Genomic DNA, 20,792 nt, shown 5'->3' with positions numbered 1-20,792 from the left:
GTATTTAGCTGTTTGCCTGGGCTTTAGCTATTGATCGTAGTTCCCAACAGGTGTGAGATTTACACACTTCATGGATGGGTGAGGGGCCACAATTGGGTTGAATTGCAAATTGTAAATATCTAATTTGTTTGGGTGGTCGGGCAATTCCTGCCCCAAATTCAGATGCATCACATTTTCTTCCAAACAATTCCTTCATTTCCGCTCAGAAACAGGTATATATTTATTTAGCATATTTATTCCCAAAGTTTTGTTTGTTTGTTTTTTTGAGTTCTCTTTCACAACTGACCACGAATAGATCCAAACATTTGTGAATCTTGACAAGTCTGTGAACGTGAACTAACCAAACCCTTGAATTCCAATTAGCTTCTTCCAAAATTGCCACTTAATCCCTTTCTCCCCAGAAGGTTTAATTTTCTCACATCAGATCCTCTTGCAAACGCACAAAATATTATTTTTAAACAAAGTTTATTCCCATAACTAGAAAGCAACTATTTCCCATGACACCGGGGTGTCCAAGCCGTCTGTTGAGCAAGGTTCTCTAGCAGGAAAATGTTAGTTCTCCTGAACCTTAACCTTCCTCAGGCAGTTCTGGCACCTCCACACGCTTTCTCTGCAGCGAAAAATGTCATCAGGAGCTTGCATAAATACTGAAGTCAAGCTTCACATGCCCTGTGTCTAGTCTAAGAGCTGGTGCCAAGTTTTTTAGTTACAATGTTTGGAGCAAACAGCATGATGACTGCAACAAAACAAACAGACATCCAAAAGTCAGAAGTCAGCCAGGCTCATTCTATATAGAAGAGCAGTTTGTAATCTGCAAAAGGCAGTAACCCATAAGGTCTATAGGTAGATGTGAATGTGCTAAACTGATGTCTAATTGGCTTCTCTGGATTATTATAGCAGTTTTAACATCTGGAGATAAGTTGAAATGAGTCCCAAAGATCATCCAAGAATCCAGTCCACCACAATGAATACATTATTAAATACACATAATGATATACCTTAGATTATAGCTTATTACACTAAGAAAAGCATCAGCCAAGTTTCCCCACCTTGGTCTTTACAGAATCCTGGTGAGGAAATCTCTCCCTTGCCCATGGCAAGCAACTGTTGCCACCATCCTAAGTAAATAGTCTATGTATTCCCATGGAGAATGGCTGCTAGATTCAAGTTGAGTCTAGGTTCTGCCTTTCTAAGGGTCCATAATAGCTTGACAACCCTGGCCCTGACAATTGTGTTAATTGCGAACATCTTTCCATAAGAGTTCTGGAAAGCTGTTAACATCTGCAGTCAATCAAACATGCTCCACTCCACCCAGGCCCGGATTTCCCACAAGGCCCGGCCTCGGGGCGGCAGAGGGGTGGCAGCTGAGTAAATCCGGCCCTGACTCCACCTGAAATCATAGGAAGCCTTTTAGGCTATACAAAGTGCACAGGGTCTTTATAATAAGTCTGGCTCAACAACAGGTGTATCAAACCTCTGCAGATTGACCGCTGCTTCCACACAGAAAACAAAATTTCTTCTCAACACCTGCCAGGGTATAGGCTAATAAACTTAGGGTTACCACCTCTCCGGGATTCACCTGGACAGTCCGGTTTCCGGGTCTTGTGTCCGGGTTTCAGGCCAGCTAGACACCCGGACACAAGACACTAAGTGCCGACACTAAGTGCCGATTTTTACAGATGTGGCTGCCTGAGGTCCCCAGCAAGCGCAGGACATTAGGCAGCTGCATCTTCCTGTGAGCCACGAGTGCCAGGCACCATCGGGCACATCTCTTCCAGCTACTTCCTGACAGAACGCTGCCTGCCTCCGGACCCCAGGTGGGACCCCTGCACTTACCCCACAGCACTCCTGAAAGCCCAAATAGCCCACCTCAAACCCCACACAGCCATCTGAGAGCCCGCATAGCCCACCTGAGACCCCAAAGACAACCATCTGAAAGCCTGCATAGCCCACCCAAGAGTGCACATAGCCCACCTGGGAGCCTGCAGAGTACACCTGAAAGCTTGCATAGCCCACCTGAAAGCCTACAGAGTCCACCTGAGAGCCTGCATAGCCCTGGTGAGAACCCACACAGGCCACCTGAGACCATGGAGACAATAGGGCGCCACCCCAGAACAACATAGAGTATGTAGCTTCATATTATTTTGTATTGCTCTATAAGGTATTGCTGAGATTTGTAGTCCTCTATAGCCGGTCTCCTTACTCCCTCCCCTGACTGTCTTTTTTTGCTCTTTCTCCTTGGGGGGCCTCTCCTCGCTCTCTCCTCTACATTCTCCACACACAAAAAAAAAGAAATTGGTGCGCACAGCGATAGAGTGTTCAGGTTCCACTTGAAGAAAAGGTCACAACCCTAATTCTACTGACTGTGGCCAAAGAAAAAACAAACTGGAAAACTTTGAACACCTTTTGTTTCATTGCACCTGGAATGTATTGAGCTGATTTAAACTGAAAGTTTATTGGGGCTTTAAATATGGGCAATATCAAATTCTTCCATTCTAGTGTCCACTATGTGTTGATAGGTGTGAAATTAGCTCTAATATATTATTATATGAATGCTAAAAGGACTGCGTTGCCTTTCACTTGCCGCCGAGCAGTTCAAAAACTATATTAAAAAATGTTATGATAAAACGAAAAAAACAGCAATTTTCTGGGCATGCCATCCTTTCATTGCTACGCTTCATTTATCATAAATTGCATCATGCACTCCTTAAAAAATGTTTGCTCTGCAGTAAATAAATGCTTCTCCTACTTTAATTCCTCTTTTATGGCAATGTGTAATCATGTTTAGTAACAATAATTATGGTCAAGTTATTAATAATGTACCATTAGCAATTTATTTGCTTCTCAACAACCGTAGGAATTTATCTGAGATAGATCTTGCCATAAATCGGTGCCCTACTCATCACACGCATTGTAACTACCAACTACAGGGGCAACCAAACTAGCTTTTAGTCCAGCATTGATGTAGCTGTATCTTATTAAAGAGAACCTGTCAAAACTAGCATTATTCCTAAAAGGACACCCATTGCATGTAGCATAGCAGGCATTTTAGGGTGTGACCTCATACTTGTAGAATGAGAGTCTGGTTCTCCAGAGTGCCACTTAAGGAAATCTTGGCAGGTCTATCAATAAATCAAAAGGCCAGTTCATTACAAGAGGAGATATGGTATGCTCAACTCTCTGGTGGACCATGTCTTCTACCTTTCTTTAATTTCAGCACTGCAGCCTCTGAAGTATATTTGACATTCAGTACTTCTATGAGTGATGCCTGTATACCTTGCTGCCTACCGTGGCTCCTTTCTTCAATTCCTATGTCACTGCTGAGTCCCGTTGTTTCATAGGGGTCAGAGGAAGGACAAGTACACTGGAATGAAGGGGAGGTAGGAAACATGGGATTCCGAAGAGTTGAGTATACTATAGGGATGCACTGATACCGATATCAGTATCTTTATCAGTGCCGATACTGGCCATTTTCACATGCACTCGTATTTGTGAGAATGCCTCGACCTAAAACCTAAAACTGGTGCTTTATATTTTCAAATTGAAGCGACTGCCTTAGGTCACGTGCTTGCTGTTTACAACGCTTCAGCCGGCCCGCACATCTTCCCCTCCCACACCCTTCGCCCCCCTCCTGAAACCCTCCACAGGAGACATCTGGCCGGCACCCTGGAGCAGAGTGACAGCATAGAGTATGTAGCAAAGTCATATACCGTATTTGCCGGCGTATAAGACGAACCCCCACTTTTTTGTGTTAAAATATAGGTTTTGGGCTATACTCGTCGTATAAGACGAGTATAGCCCAAAATAATGTTTAAATGCACCCACTAACATCCATGGTGGTATTCCCGAGTGTGGCTCGGGGTTAATTTTCAGTACCAGAAGCGGTAACCCCCTGAGCCACACTCGGGATTACAGTCTCTTACCTTGTCCACGATCCCCGCTGTGTCCTCCATCTTCCGCTGAGTCAATCACGGCAGGCTTTGTATTAATGAATACAGGCCGTGATTGGCTCAGCGCGGTATACTGTATGTAGGCTAAGCTACATACAGTATACCGTATCCTTCCGTATGTACCCGAAGTATAAGACGACCCCCGATTTTCGGGGGATGTTTTAAGGTCTCAAAACCCGTCTTATATGCCGGCAAATACAGTATTAATATTCTGCATTGCTGTATAATGCATTGCTGGGATTTGTACTCCTCTATAGCTGATGGTATTATTCTGCATTGCTGTATAATGTATTGCTGGGATCTGTACTCCTCTATATCTAATGGTATTATTTTGCATTGCTGTATAAAGTATTTCTGGGATTTGTAATCCTCTATAACTGATGGTATTATTCTTGATGCTGTATATTGTATTGCTGGGATTTGTACTCCTCTATAGCTAATGCTATTATTCTGCATTGCTGTATAATGTATTGCTGGGATTTGTAGTCCTCTATAGCTGGTGCCATTCTGCATTGCTGTATAATTTATTGCTGAGATTTGTACTCCTCTATAGATGATGGTGTTCTGCATTGATGTATAATATATAGCTGAGATTTGTAGTCCCCCTACAGCTTGGAGTCAGTGGCAGACCTACTGGGGTCACAGCGGTTGCAGCTTCGACTGGCCCTGGCACTCCACAACTGTCCTAAAATCATTAGTTTGTATTGTTTTCGAAAAACTCTCACATGACACTAAAAAAAAAGTATTGGTAATTGGTATCGGCAAGTACTTGAGGAAAAGTATCTGTACTCGGTCTGGAAAAAATGGTATTGTCGCATCCCTAGTATACTACTCTTCTTTTGCAGGTAACTGGCCTTTTGATTTGTTTAGAGACCTGTCAGAGTTTTCTTCAGACCTAAAGAAGTATCCAAACTCGTAGGTACAGGGAGAATAGGCAGACTACATATGGAAGAGTGCATAATATAAGCCAGCAGTGGACCCAAATAGTGCTAACCCCAGGTAGTGTTAGCACCTGACTGTTAATGGACTGGCCAGTAAAAGCTGACCTGTCGCTACTGTTGACACCTACCTCTCTTCTCCACGGCTTCTATACACGTTCGCACAAATTGAGGAACGGTGGAGTTTTCACGTTGGCAGAGTATTGCCAGGTGACATCCAAACGCTTGATCTGTGCAGAAAGATGACAAATTGATGGTGTGAGATATAAAACTGCAATAAAGCAAGTATATAACATGAAAAAAATATGTCTCATCACTACGTCTATAGCTGTTTGACACCCACAGTGAGTATGTACTATCATCTTTACTGACTTGGTGCAGTTTAAATATTTTTTTTAACCCCTTCATGACTGAGGCCTTTTTTTCATTTTTTGTATCCATGTCGCCAGACTGTCGGCTTTACAAGTTTAAACAGAGTCCCGGCGGCAAAAGTCACCGGGAGTCTGTTTAAACAGCCCCGATGCTGGCGACGTACACTGTACATCGTCAGTCACGAAGGGGTTAAATAACACCAGAATTCCAGGCCTAATGGATCATGTGGTGCACTGTGCATTCGACATGTAGACTGCTGAGAAATTGGGTTTGGATATTTAGTTATTTCGGGATTCGGTCCAAAATTCAATTTGGTTCGAGTTTCGGATGCGGGTGAGATCCAAATTTTCGTTAGTTTTGGTTAAGTTTACGAATATTCGTTGTGAATACCACAACAAAACATATACAGATATTAATACTAAAGCTGAATCTTCTAGACCAGAATGGCATTCGGGATCCAAATTTCCAAATTGCATTCAGGAGCTCACGAAAGACATATGGGTCTGGGAGCCATATACATATATTATTAAAGCTGAGGCTCCCGGACACAAATGGCATTCGGGATCCGAATTTCCTAATTGCATTCGGGAGCTCCCGAAGGCCATTCAGGTCTGAGAGCCTCAGCTTTAGAAATATATGTATATGGCTCCCAGACCCGAATGGCCTTCGGGAGCTCCCGAAGGCAATTCAGGAATTCAGATCCTGAATGCCATTTGGGTCTGGGAGCCTCAGCTTTAGTATTGTATGTATATACTATGGCTCCCATGTTGCCATAACAAAAACTTATGTTCAGTCCCATTTAGATGCATTAAACCGAAAAACACATCTGATTGGCCAGAAAAGTCATTTCAGGATCTGAAATTTCGAAATGGAAATTCGGATTAATATACATTTGGATGCATTGGGATTGGGATATTCGGATGTGTCCGAATGTCCAAATTTCAGAAAATTCATACGAATTTTGATTAGGAACTATACAAATCGCACATGTCTAGTGTGCATACAGTAATTTTTTATCTTCAGAATTAGACAATAAATATGTATATAAATTTGATCCTCAAATCATCCGCTAGAAAGCATTTCTCTGATTGGGAGAGGAAGGGGCAATATTTTAGTCAGGCAGGGCTCTACTTTTTAGTGTCAACATAATTACATTAGGGACAGGGCAGAGGTTTGACCTGATCATTGTGCTGCTGCTCCTTTGTTGTCCAATCACAGACTGGGGCAGGTCTTTGGCCAAGCTGTATGGCTTAACCACAGTGTAGTCTGCAGGGATCACAAGACTGAATGAACAAAATTGCAAATCTTTTGGAAGGTAAAACTGTTTATGTATATGTATTTGAAATGTGTAGCTGGCTGTTTGCCTAGAGGCCATGTCACTTTATTTATTCAGGGCATAGTGACAATCTCCTGATAGCCCAGGTCCTTACAAGTAGACATGTGCGATTCCTTTCGTTCCGAATCAAAATTCGGATGAAATTTCGGAAATTTGCAGATTTGGAACATCCGAATTTCCGAAATATAACATATCCGAAATCATCCGGAAGCATTTCATTTAACCACTTCAAGACCAGGTGTTTAGACCCCCTTCCTGACCAGGCCATTTTTCAGTATTCAGCGCTGCAGTATTTTGACTGACGTTTATTCTGTCATGCAACGCTGTACTGAAATGAATTTTATACCATTTTTTAGGGACAGATAGAGCTTTCCTTTGGTGGTATTTAATCACCACTGGGGTTTTTATTTTTTATTATAATTAGGAAAAATTACAGAAAATTTTGGGAAAAAAAGGTTTTTTTTACATTATGTTAGGAAACATTTATTATTACCCAGTTTTTTGGTAAAATATAAAAGATCGGGTCACGTCGGGTAAATAGACACCAAACATGTCAAGCTTTAAGATTGCGTGCACCCGCAAAATCACAGAAAACTACCGCTCATCAGTTTAGTGTTATCAGTGATTGATGGCCCTAGACGTATTGCTCTCACTCGGACGTTCGTGGCGATATGTAACATGTGCGGCGTAATGGGCGCAATCGTCTTTTTTGCACGTATGCGCCCCCGACGCATGTTTGCATGCGTGTATGTATGGGTGGGGACTTTAAAAAAAAAATTTTTATTCTTTTTTATGTGTAACTTTAAATTTGGGGGGGGACGACTTAATTTTTTTTTCCTTTTTTTTCCCCCCCACTAAACGTTATTGCTATCACATACTGGGGCTAATAAAACCCCCTTATGTGATAGCAAAATATGTGACAGGTCCTCTTTATGGAGACATCAGGGGTCTCCAAGACCCCTAATGTCACCTAGGACCCCCCAAAAGAAGCTGATGAAGCACAGATGAATCTGAATTCCGAAAACTGAATCCGAATTCCAAATCCGACACAAATTCCGAATCAGATCCGAAATACGAATCCGAATTCCAAAAACGAAACAAACGAAATCCGAAACTAAACTAATTTTTATCTGCTGCACTTGTCTACTAGCAAGGTATACTCACTCATCTGTGCTTCCTCATGTGCCCCCCTCCATATCTGATCCCCCCTCCACCATATGATGCCTCACCCCACATTTGTCCCATTGGAATTACAGATTCTGGTTTATTAAAAATGAAGCAAAGTATATTGACTGAAAGTGATATTAAGGACAAAAGGAGTTTAAAATATTTAAAATGCTGATGAAATAACTTACAATAGATATTACTGTTCTTTAATGTTTAAAAGTTTTAGCTTCCTGCAGAATTAGCTGGTCCCCTGAGCACTGGTCCTGATAGCTTGTTCTCTTGCAAGGTCCTTGTGTGTGCTAGTAAGCTGTGTGTGTGTGTCTCCACAACACACACAGACCCAGCAAGGCAAGACACTTCCCTCCCCCCTGCTCCCCGCTCCTCCTTCCTTCTTACTTTCTCACTCCTCCCTTCTCTAAGTTAGTAGATGAACAGCTGCTGGAGACCGCTCTGTCCCTTGTGATCTTGTACTGGACAGGAAGTTCAGGGAATCTGAGAGAGTTGGAGTCAACTGTTCGGAAACATGATGACTGTAAGTGATTGTGCAAAAATTTAAAGACATACCATGCTGGGCAATTACATTTTTTTGATCTGGATTTATTATTAAAAAAAGTTTGAGAGTTTAATACTACTTTAAACCTGATTGGTGGTTATAAGCAACACCCCCAACTTTTTCCCTCCCCATAGGCTGTGCTTTACTTATTTTAAATCAGCCCCATACAATGTGATGAAATTACTCCTTCTGTTAAAGTAGCCTTGCTTTGTACATGCAAATGATATATATATAGCTTAGTTTATAATGATTTCCTCGTTAGCCACGTTTCCTAGACTTCTACCTGCTTTCTGCAGCCTCCCACCAATAGTGAACGGGTTAATTTTGTATCTTAACATAGTAATTATTCATAAACACCTCTCGCTTGCATGTCAAGATGTGGAAATACATGCTAATTAAATCTAATATAAGTCTCAGACACATCACTGGCTCTCTCTTGTCATGTTTCTTAAATTAATGTTTTTCAATAAAGCGGGTGTAGGTGAGAAGTTAGCGATTCCTGTTTGTTGCTATTTTTAATGACATGTCACCCGCCATGAAGGATGTATGATGCGACTGCGTCCCCACCTGCTAATTGTGCAATCACATTTAAATAATGAATTGCAGTTTAGCGTGAGATGATTCCTTGCCGGTGTGTCTCTCGGTCGACATGTTGCCCGTCTTCGAGTACATCGGTACATCAGGTGAGATCTCACCAATTTCAAATGAGCGCATTCACGTGCCTTGACTTCGTCGTATTTTGACAAATGATGGAAAGGTGATTGTAATGTTAATTGTGTTGGTTTCCATAAATATGTCAAATGGTTTCTAAGCAGCTTTAAGGCAAAGGGGGTTAATGGATGTGATGTTTTCAAAGATTGCGTCTGTAGTGATGGCATCACGGGGAACAATGGGGGAGGAGGGCATGAGAATAAGGAGAATGAGTGGAAGCCAGAATGGGATGAGATGGTGGCTGTTAAAATGTGGAAACAATCAGTTATTGTAATTGTTTGACCTAAAATAAGCTCAAACCAAACTTTTAAATGTTTTGGATATAATTGTATTAGATTCTCTGTCCCCCATTAGGAAGATTTTCTTTGACTTCTTGTCCGGCTGACCAGCAGGATATTGCTATGAGTTGAACTTCCTGTTTCGCTAAACATGAATATTTTTCATATTTCCCTTTGTAGAATCCACTACTGATGGGCAACCCTCAACTGGTGCACAAGCGGTTTTCCAATGTCTTGTAGGAATAAAATTACTCAAAATGCAACAAGGAAGAGTCAGCACTGTAAGCCAATCTGGCTCTAAGCTGCTGTCAATCTTGCACTGGTAGCTTACTGGCAGCAGGAGAGAGCAGAATGAGCACAGGGGTGACCCAAGTATTTTGATACCCTTTCACTGTCCAATCAACAGGTTGCACTGAATCATTGATCAAGAAGTATTCATTAACTGTTGTAGAGAGAAGTAAAGTCACCTGGCTGTGATGTCTGACAGGGGGCTCCTAGATCATAAGATTGGCCGACTCAAATGACACATTCAGCAAGCAAGTAAATTCTTGCCTGTTTCACCTTTTATTATACAGGATTTATATAGCGCCAATAGTTTGCACAGCGCTTTACAATGTAAGGAAGACATTACAGTCACAATACAATTTAAGACAAGATGGTAAGGAGGGCCCTGCCCGTGAGGGCTTTGTATTTAGTTGTCTGTCTGGCATTTAGCTTTGAGGTGTATTTATAGACAAAACCTATTTCTTTTTGGTTTTAGGATAGAATAAAGAATGGTTAGAGCCTTTATCAGGTTTTTTTATTGCTGTCGGTGTTCCCAATGGGGAGATTCAGCCTCTCTATTGTCTTGGGGAAAATCCAACATTTAACAGTTCTCTCCTGAACAGGAGAGTGGGAGAAAAGCTTCCAATGAGGACGGCTGTTCCTGTGACAGCTGCCTAAGAGGGGATTTTTCCTTAATTTGGACAGATTTCCTCTCACATCCTGTTGTGCCTCTAGACCCAGGCACAATACCAGTGGCAGAATAGGGCAAGAGATGGCGGGGGGCGACGGCCACCCGGCAGTGAGGAAGAGGCCGGGAGAAAGCTGGGAGGCAAAAATACATAATTGCAGGCACACTGTGAGGGACCCCTGGGGCCTTGGCTGGGTGGAGCCAGCGAGCAGCCACCTGAATACAGAGCCCACCACCTCTCCCTGCTGCATGGTGTTCCTGCCCAGGACAGTCAGCTAAGGTGAGTGCTTTATTCTCTGTGCCTAAGTTCTGTGTGTTCTGTGACATTGTTTGTAGTTCTCTATAACTGATGGAATTATTCTGCATTTCTGTAGAAAGTATTGCTGGGAATTGTAGTCCTCTATATCCGTTACCATTCCGCATTTCTATATAACGGATTGCTTGGAGTTGTAGTTCTCTTTAGCTGTTACCATTCTGCATTTCTGTATAAAGTATTGCTGAGAGTTGTAGTCCTCTATAGCTGTTATCATTCTGCATTCATGTAAAAAGTATTTCTGGAAGTTGTAGTCCTCTGTAGCGGTTACCATTCTGCATTTCTGCATACAATATTGCTGGGAGTTGTAGTCCTCTATAGCTGTTACCATTCTGCATTTCTGTATAAAATGTTGCTGGGAGTTTTAGTGTCCTATTGCCATTACCATTGTGCATTTCTGAAAAAGTGTTGCTGGGAGTTGTAGTCCACTATAGCCATTGTGCATTTAAGTATACAATGTTGCTGAGAGTTGTAGTCCTCTATAGCCATTGCCATTCTGCATTTCTGTATAAAGTATTGCTGGGAGTTGTAGTCCTCCATAGCTGTTAACATTCTGCATTTCTGTGTAAAGTGTTCCTGAGACTTGTAGTGCTCTATATTCGTTACCATTCTGCATTTCAGTATACAGTGTTGCTGCGAGTTTTAGTCCTCTATAGCCGTTGTCGTTCTGCATTTCTGTATAAAGTATTGCTGGGAGTTGCAGTCCTCTATAGCTGGTGCCATTCTGCATTGCAGCAGTGCAGAATGGCATCAGCTATATAGCACTACAACTCCCAGCAATATGTTATACAGAAATGCAGAATGGTAACACCTATAGAAGATTACAACTTCCAGCAATACTTTATACGGCAAAGGCTATAGATGGTATTCTGCATTGCTGTATAAAATATTGGTTGTGGGGGGATGTGGGAGTTGAGGATAGTTTCCGGATATTTCAAGCGCATTTATTGTGCACTTCCTAATTTCTATTATTATTACATTGTAATAATAATGTAATAATTATGTAAGTCACCATAATGCAGAAGCGGTGGGAGCCCTGAGCTTGTTTTCCTGCTCTCATATGGTCAGTGGGGCTCTCAGGTGTTCATTGTGGCTCTCAGGTAGTCAGTGGGGCTCTCAGGTGGTCAATGGGGCTCTCAGATGGGCAGTGCGGGCATTGTAAGAGCAGGGGGGGCCCAACAAAAATCTTGCACCAGGGCCCATTGTCCCTTAGGTCCACCACTGTTCCTTATATCTAGAGTTACATTACTGAGTTTGTCTACTTAGGTTACAGAATGATCCCTCAAACCGCATAATTAAAGCGGAGGAGGGATGTAATGGGGGGGGCTAAAAAAATCTTGCAAATTCTTCCCAAACTGAAGCTTGCTCCCATGGGTTCAGAGGGGATTGGACATATGTATATTGCACTGGGTAGGCAGCCTATCTCTACTGAATGTTATGAAAGAATACTTCAGATTGGGAAGAGAGAGACAAGAATGGACTGCTGCAGCCATAATGATAGTCCAGATATAAAGCAGTTTGATGCATTCCATACTTGTATCTAATGCATTTCGGGGGGCCAAAGAGTGCATCCTTCATCGGGGCTTAAAAAATTGTTGAAGGTGAAGGTTGAACCCAGGAAGTAATTGGTGGAGAGAATAATTACTATCATGTGAATAGGCAAGTTCCCCAGAAAGGATCAATCACACTATAAGCCTACAATCACCCCCGAGTAATTTGTTGCGCATTTCCCGAAGTACACTTGTTATGAGAAATAGTACAGAAGCTTTTTTGGGGACAGAATTACATAGCAACACAAATGGGTTTAGCATGTTGTTCGTGCATTTTTGCATGAGTGTCCATGCTGGATGTGCAGACTTTCACCCTCCTGGTGAGGGCCCACAAGAACCACTATGATGCCCATAACAAGAAGCATGTCAAGCGGCAGAGGGCCTAGGAAGAAATTGGAGCATATAATTCTCCCAAATTGGGAGCTCCAATAAACACAAGACACCACACAAAAAAAAACAGGAAGCATATACAAAGACAATGACAACATATGATGTCATATGGTACTGCTTTCTATTGGCCAAAACCCAAATACCAGAAGCTTAAAAACACATGAGCATGATCATGCTCAATTGTGAATAGTAACTCACTGTATATTCATTCAACCTTCACCTTCATGAAAGCCCTGATAAAAGGGGAGCTCTTTGGATACAATACATTTTATATTTGGACAGTTTTGTTTCTTTAGAACCTTAAGTACGCATGAGTTGCCTGCCTAGTTCTTCACGCAAAGGTGACAGGAGTTCTGAACATCCCCTTCTCTATCTACAGCTAATAAAAAGAAAGACATACAAAGTTGGCTAGAGGTACATTTTAATAGACTTGGGGATAACAACTTAAGTTGTTCATCATTGCCCCAACAAAACAGAGAAATGCAACTTCAGACTTTCTCAGGAAACTGGATTCTTTGGGACTTCCGAAGAAAATAGCTCTTCATTAAATACACGCACATGGATTGTAAGGAAATACAATTCATTAAGTTAGCAAATGTTCCCATACAAAATGACCATTTCACAGAACTCAGGAGAAGGGATCCAAGTCCCATACCCACGATCTACAAGCCTCATTCTTTCATCTGCTAACAATTTAAAACCAATGAAACGCCCACACCAAGTTCAGCAGAATAGTCCGTTTTAATATCTTAGGGCATCTGCAGCATTTTCAGGAATTGGCTGAAGGAGTAAAACTAGCGACTTCGGTTCGCACCATAAATCTACATGAGATCTGTACAACATGCATCAAGCAACAGATGGAACGTCAATAGGAAACTTACAAAAACACCATCATTTTTTTAGCTTGGACAATATATTTACACATTACTTATCTTTTACATAAAATCTATTTCAAACACAACAGTTTCCTTTGTAAATATTTACCCCTATTTAAAAGTTAAATGCGGATCTGAGTGGAATGTTAAAAACTGAAGTGAATCACGGGTGACGGTAAAACTTATATATGCCTTCAAAATCATTTTTCAGCTCAGCAATGATTACCTAAAATTTTACTTTAAATCCTATCTCCAGGGAGAAAAAGCCACCCTTGCAGGGTGGCTATCCCCACGCTGCAAGGGTTTACTGCTCATTCATGTCTAGGGTAGTTGTGTAAAGGACATTTATTTGCCTGATCCCCATTACCCCAGTAGTCAGCACTTACCTCCCTCCCCTTGTGGACTGTCCCTATGTATCCTCAAGTATAATGTGGGGCTATGGAACTACCTGATGACATCAGCATGCCTCCAGAACACAGGGTGTGTGGGCAGGACCAAAGCTAGGGGGGCTGGGGGGTGTGTGACCTAGGAACCACTTTAGCAGGGGCTCCACTGGGTGTGTGGATGGAGAACGTCTCCCTTGGGGGGGGGGGAGCAACTCTGAGCCTTTGCCCTGGGGAATGTCTAGCTTCCACATTGGTTGTGGGGGTTGGGGAGAGAGTATAGGTGCCCATCTTGGGGCCTGCTTAATGGTGATCAGTTAAGAAAAAATTATCTACACAGCTACCCTAGACATTTTAAGGCAGTAAACCCTTGCAGTGTAGGGGTATGCCCACTTACTATATTTTTTACTTTTCCTGGAGATAGGCTTTAAAGTGCAAGCTCACTTTTCACCCAAAAAGCTAAATAGGTTACCCTACCCCTACTATATAGAATGTCGGCAAACAGAACTCTGATTTAGTGCATAGTCACTACAGACAAGTTTTGGGGCTCAGAGACTGATGAAGGGGGGGTGTCCCCAAAACACATCACTAGTGGAGGTTGTCGGTGTGCTCTGCTCTTTTTCTTTCCCAGTCCTGAGTAAGAGATAAAGTCTGTCATTGCTTTACTCTTTTTGTAAAGGTTAAGTCTACCTTTTGAAACATGTTTCATGTGGCACTCATATTTATGGTGTAACACTGAACATGGACACATCGCGATCCCCCCACCCCTAAAGTGCCCCACCAGAATTGCAGGGTTATTCTCCCTGATGGATTCTGTTTAATTATGAACTTGGTGTGTGGCTCTGCCACGTCCCTACAAGTCCCATCTTCCACCACAGTAGAGGGACTCGTAGATCTCAAGGGTGTACTAATGTGGTGATGTCACCGCACTTGTAGATCATTGATTACATCCTCCGGTCCCATTAACAGAAGGTCTGTACCTGAGTTTGGACCAGGGGCTGGAGTAAAGGCTGCAGGAGTCTATGCATTGCACATGTGATCCACTGATCCTGGTTGCAATGCTTTGTAGGCTCAAATAATAAAAAAACAAATTTTATTTTATTATTGTGTGAGCATTTATTAAATATTTGGAAAAGGTGGAAAAAAGTAATTAAAAAAAAAAGTAAAAAGGTAAAAAAAAGTAATTGCCTTGGAACAAGTATGTACTGTAGACCAAGAGGTCCGTAGTGCAGAACTAAAGCCAACATTTTTTGTTAAGTTTTGGATAAAGTAAGGGAGGGTTATACCACATGCCAGATTATTAATTTGCCCCTCTGTCCCATTGGGGAGATTTCCCTCCACTTCTTGTCTGATAGCCACAATAGGAAGTGAGAGGAAATCCTTGCAAAGAGAAGAGTAGTCAGCAGTATCATCAGAACTAGTGCCCCTATTGGAAGATCTCCCATCTATTTCAGTTCTGAAGGCAGTCCAGAATTTGGGATTTTCTTTCACTTTCAGTGATAATGGTCACCGGGACAAACTGAGAGGGGGAATCTCCCTAACGGGGAGAAGAAAAATCCTAATAGGTGTTCTAATCCCTCTTCGCTCCATCCAAGAGTAAACAAAACATGTTGGCTTCAGTTGCAGTTAATTTGTATACTTTTTCTGGATGAGTGAATCCATCACTGATCAATAAAGAAGTAGAAAATTCTCACTTGGCAAAGTAAATGTTCACTTAGCTTAGTAAAGTTTTGTTCACTTTACTCATCCAATCACATGCTAGCAGAAATCCAGTGTTTTAATTTTTTTTTTATTTTCCTTGCACATGATTAAAGTAGTATTAAACTCTCAAACTTTCTTTAAATAATAACTCCATGTTAAACAAATATAAATTGCCCAGCAAAATATTTCTTTATATTTTCTCCCAAGCACTTACAGTCATCATGGCTGAGAACAGCTCCAACTCTCTCAGCTTGGCTTCCCTGAACTTCCTGCCCAGTACAAAATCACAAGTGACAGAGCAATCCCCAGCAACTATGCTTTCAATAGCTTGGAGGAAGGAGAAGAGAGGAGGGGGAAACAAGGAGCAGATGATTGGCTTGCCTTGCTGTGCCTGTATGTTTGTAGAAACATGCACAGCTTACTAGCACACACAAGGGTGTCTCCATAGTACCCTGCAAAGTAAAGGAGTCACCATAAAAGAGGATATCAGGGCCAGTGCTCAGGGGACCAGCTCATTCTGCAGGAAATTAAAACTTTTAAACATCAAGGAGCAGCATCCATTGTAAGTGATTTTATCAGCATTTGAAAAAGCTTAAAACCCTTTTGACTTTAAGTATTTCAAACCAGAGGTGTCCGGGTGACAACCCGCCGTGACATCATCGCGTACGCGTGTGATGGTGTCACGGGTTGTACCGCTGTTTCCTGCCGACGGCCGTCTTGGTGATAGACACCGGCAGAGAGTGGAGGGGACGTTCACCCGGCGCGGTCACTCCATGACCGAGTGCCCAGCTTTTCAGAGGGGGTGACACCACACTGACTGTTAGTCAGTGTGGTGTCACCCCTTCCGATGGTGTCACCCGGGTGCGGGCCGCACACACCCGGACCCCCCTTGTGACGGCACAGTTTAAAATGAATACAAGCTGACCTTATTTGTTCAGTGAAATGACTGCTATACATACACATTGTAAATACCTATTCTGAATGTTTCTAGCACATATAACATGCACATAGATGTACTGTATGTAACAAATGCAGAAATGTGCGGAAACACATGCAGAAACCTGCATTAAAAAAATATGATAATATAATATATAAACGTATATAAGTGAAAGGGGAAAATGAATGGGCCCTCTATCTATGACATGTTCAAGTGCACATCCAAAAAGTTCATAGCAGATGCAAACTACAACTCCACTCCCATCTAAACTGTACTTGCTTTTCAAAAGATAAATTATGGAGCGGCTTAACTTTAGCCAGAGAGCCAAGCAATGTTTGTAAATAAATGATAGAAACAATAATAAAATAATAATTATGTACTGAAGGCTAAAGTGCATCTAATGCGTAGGAAACGGAAAAGTTAAAAGAACATTCTAAGGGTATAAATGTGATGCCGGCTATGTGACTACAGGCTTCTAAGACTTGGGACACAGAGACATGATCTAATGTCCATTGAAGTTGTGATAGTTAAATTGGAAACAAAATTTGTTTATGTTCTTTCTTCTCTTTGCTTTTTAAACTGAAGTCTGGGATAAGCAAATATTGTCTAAGTACAAGAGTAATGAGTGCTCTTACTTGCATCTTGGTATCTGTGCAGAAATCCAGTGTGAAAACTTTCTGCCAGAGCTTCCTGTAATAAAGACCACTCACGGCTGCTCTCTTTCCTTGTGCAGTGTGACTGGCCTTGTCTCCGCCTACTTCTGTAGTTTTCTTCAGGCAACCTGTAGTGCGGGGGGCCTGTTGGGCCCCTTTCACAGCTCTGCTCTCTGCACAGGGCCATCTTCACCCTATACCCTTATATGCCGCCTGAGGCCATAGAGCGGGGCTTTCTGGCTGCTCCCACCCAGCCAACTGACATCACTGGTTGTGCCATAACTCAGCGGGACACCAGACAGAGCATCCCACTCAGCTCCCTGGTATCCAATGACATCAGTGAGCTGGGCAGGAAACTAGGGGAGCTTGGTTCCGTTTCTCTGCCCTACAAAAAGAATCTACAGTCTCAGTTTAATAATGAGAGAGGTGTACCAGGGAGTGTGGCTCATAACAATTTGCAGAGTGTCACCGGGACAGGAAGTGACAGGATATCTCATAGACTACAGTGAACACCTTTCCTGCTCTATCAAAAGCTGCATTATTTTCTTACAATCCAAGCACCACTAACTCTTTTGGCAAACTCATTCTTATTCTTTTTTTTTTGCCACTGCTACAATCTGTGCAGAAAACCCAATTTTTAGTAGTTCAGTACTGGAAGAACAGTCAAATGAATACCTTTAATGATTCCTTTGTCCTGTAAAGTCTTCAGTGATGGACGTCGGGAAATAAACTTCTTTAGTCGGGTTTTAACGCGGGATTTGTCAGATGTGTCTGAAGCGCTGTAGTTTAATCTGAGCACTGGAGACAAAAGGAGAAGGAAAAGTTAGTTACAATTTCAATGCAGACTGTGTAGAACATGTGTATGTTGTCTAATTGTACAAATGAATGCTCCTGTATGTCTAAACAAGTACCAAATCCAGTTACTATGATGATGATGCAAAAACCTCATAAAGCAGCCAATAAATTTCCTTTACTTTCCCCTGATTTAACCTATTTCTCCTTCATTTCTATCTTTGTTCTCCCTCCCAGACACTGCAGCTCACAGTTTCTGCAGCAGAGGCAGAGCTGTCAATCCAGGAAGCAGTGGGCAGGACCAGTGGCATCACAAGGGGGGTGCGGCCCGCACACGGGTGACACCATTGGAGGGGTGACACCAAAATGACTTACAGTCATTTTGGTGTCACCCCCCTCTGAAAAGTCGGGCGCTCGGTCATGGACCGAACGCCCGACAGTATCGGGAGAGAGGAGGGGACCCGGTGGCATACTTTATCCCGCCGGGTGGCTGTCTCCTTTTCTCTCTGCCGGCGTCCATCACCAAGATGGCCACCGGCAGGTATCAGAATACTGTTGCGCACACGCATGGTATCGTCACGCGCATGCGCAGTGACGTCTCGGTGGGGTGACACTCCGCCTCACCTCGGGACGCCCCTGGGCAGGACTAGGTGTAGCCAGCTACTGACTGACAATCTACAGGCTTGTGAATCACCGGTGACATTGCTGATTCACATCACATCCCACTGTAGTGCAAGCAGGCACAGCCTACACGAGAGTGGCAACTCTGCTCTGAATTCAGGAGCAGTGCAGCACCGTTGCCACACTATCACAGTGATATGCATTAGCTGGACTTCACTGGCAAGATCAACAGGTATTTGCTGGACTTTGCAGAGGGACTAAGAGAAAACTATAAGTGCAGAGGTACTTGGAAAGAAAGTACCTGCAAAAGGGACGTCCTGCAAAAAGGAAATGTTATGGGCTCTATCTGACGTGCTGCAGCTTCTAAAACTCATTCATATGTCCTGGACTTAAAAGAAAGCACAGACACCTTATCTTTAGTGTGTACTAGTCTTATCAATCCACTATGTAATAGAGATAAACAAAATAATACATATTTAAAGTCGAGCCTTTGTGACAACAATGGCTCCCTCCATAGATGAGTGCAGACATGAAGGGACAGCAAATGCAGGAACCACTACATCTGAGGACTGGTTACCTGCAATATACAACATTTTTGTTTACAGGTTTCAATATACTTTAAAAACAAAAAATGTTCCCTTTAAAAGGGTTATAATTTGGGCAACCATAGGTGACATCACCATGCGTGTGCGCGATGACGTCATCGCGCACGCGCGGCAGTATTCTGATACCTGCCGGTGGCCATCTTGGTGATGGACGCCGGCAGAGAGAGGAGGAGTAGGCAACCTCAGCACTCTTGCAGTGGTGAAACTACAAATCTCTCCTAGCTGTGACTCCTGAGCTTACATGGTGATCACATGGCTTTGGTTAGGGTTATCTTATGGGCTACCATAGGTTAGATCAGGAGCAGGCAACCTTAGCACTCCAGCTGCGGTTAACTACAAATGTCACCTTTGTCTCTGGCCTAGTTCTCCTCGCTGTCATGACAACACCAACATGGCGATCACATGGTTTTGGTTAGGGTTATCATTTGGTCTACCATAGGTTAGGGCAGGAGCAGACAACCTCAGACCGCCAACTACCAATGCCTCCTAGGTGTGACTCCTAAGTGTCATGACAGATCTAACATGGTGATCACATGGCTTTGGCTAGAGTTACCATTTTGGCTACCATAGGTTAGAGCAGGAGTAGGCAACCTTAGCACTTTAGTAGTGGTCAACTACAAATCTCACCATGTTTCTGTCTCTGGGAGTCATGCCACACAAGTCTTATAGTCCACAACAGTTGGAGTGCAGAGGTTGCCTACCTCTGGGTAAGGTTAACATTTATCTGGCACAAGAAGTCAAGAATAATTTGAAGGAGCTTCTCTAAACTTCAGAAGCCATTTAAACCTCACCCTTAAAAGCCACCCAGACCAACTTAATTTATTTTTCCACTATTGATTCTAATTCAAAGTTATGCCATAATTATGCCAAAATCTCCCAATTTTAACCAAAATGTTGTTTAATCAAAATCTACCAATTTCATTTATCCCTACAAACCATCATGCGTTGCAGCCTCCCTTAGCAGAACCCTCAGCTTTGGGTGGACTGATCCTTTAAGGCAATGTTAAAAATGCCCAGCAAAATGTTCATCTCACATATTTGCAGGTACTTAAATAAAGTCTAAATTAACTCATTACACTCCTGAGAGACAAAGTGAAGCAGTATCTTGACCGAGCTGATTTTCATTTACATTAGCCAATTATTTCTCAAGTATCTGGGGGATGTTTGGATTTGCAGCCTTGGACGTATGACTTTATAATCCAAACTTCTAACACACTTTGTGCCTCGGAGATATCAAGGGAGCTAAACTTGCCAAATTGTTGATTTAAAGTAAATAAAAGATAGCCAATTAAAGAAAGTAAAATATAAACACATGCCCATGATAATAAGAGGAGCATTCTCCTGTCGTTTTACTACTGAATTTAATAGAACGCGTCTTCTTTTTCCCACAACACCAGCTGACCTTACAGATACTTCCCCTGAACTTGTAATCGCCTGCAAAAAAAAAAAGAAGACACTTCTTCTGGAAGATACGAGAAGCAAATATTATAATTTCTTCCCAGCTAAAACAAAGGCTACAATTGTCATAATTTTTCCATCAAATGGTGGGCGAATAGATGCTGATAAGGAAATTATTGCCCATGGAATCTGACAACGTCCTTTGTGCCAGTTTTGCTCGATTTTCTCAGGTTTTCAAGATTTGTCCCTGGTTGCCCATACAATGTCTGATTTTCTACATCACAAATTTGGGAAAATGGAATTCCCCCTTCCAATCT

The 20,792-nt window shown here is 42.4% G+C and overlaps 1 protein-coding gene across 1 annotated transcript in view; it reads right to left on the bottom strand.

Annotated features, from left to right (window-relative positions):
• Nucleotides 1–20,792, bottom strand: part of ARHGAP15 (Rho GTPase activating protein 15) — a 409,873-nt gene that overhangs the window by 150,286 nt on the left and 238,795 nt on the right. Inside the window, exons 10-11 of the mRNA XM_018554050.1 lie at nt 17,735–17,857; nt 5,020–5,118 (exon numbers count right to left, since the gene is read on the bottom strand). Of these exons, the coding sequence (XP_018409552.1) occupies nt 5,020–5,118; nt 17,735–17,857 (222 nt within the window). The remainder of the gene's footprint in view (nt 1–5,019; nt 5,119–17,734; nt 17,858–20,792) is intronic.

This window comes from Nanorana parkeri, unplaced genomic scaffold, assembly GCF_000935625.1.
Source record: "Nanorana parkeri isolate BGI_ZX_2015 unplaced genomic scaffold, ASM93562v1 scaffold140, whole genome shotgun sequence".
Classification (NCBI taxonomy): domain Eukaryota; kingdom Metazoa; phylum Chordata; class Amphibia; order Anura; family Dicroglossidae; genus Nanorana; species Nanorana parkeri.
Note: the sequence above shows the minus strand (reverse complement) of the source record. Positions and strands in the feature narration are given on the sequence as shown.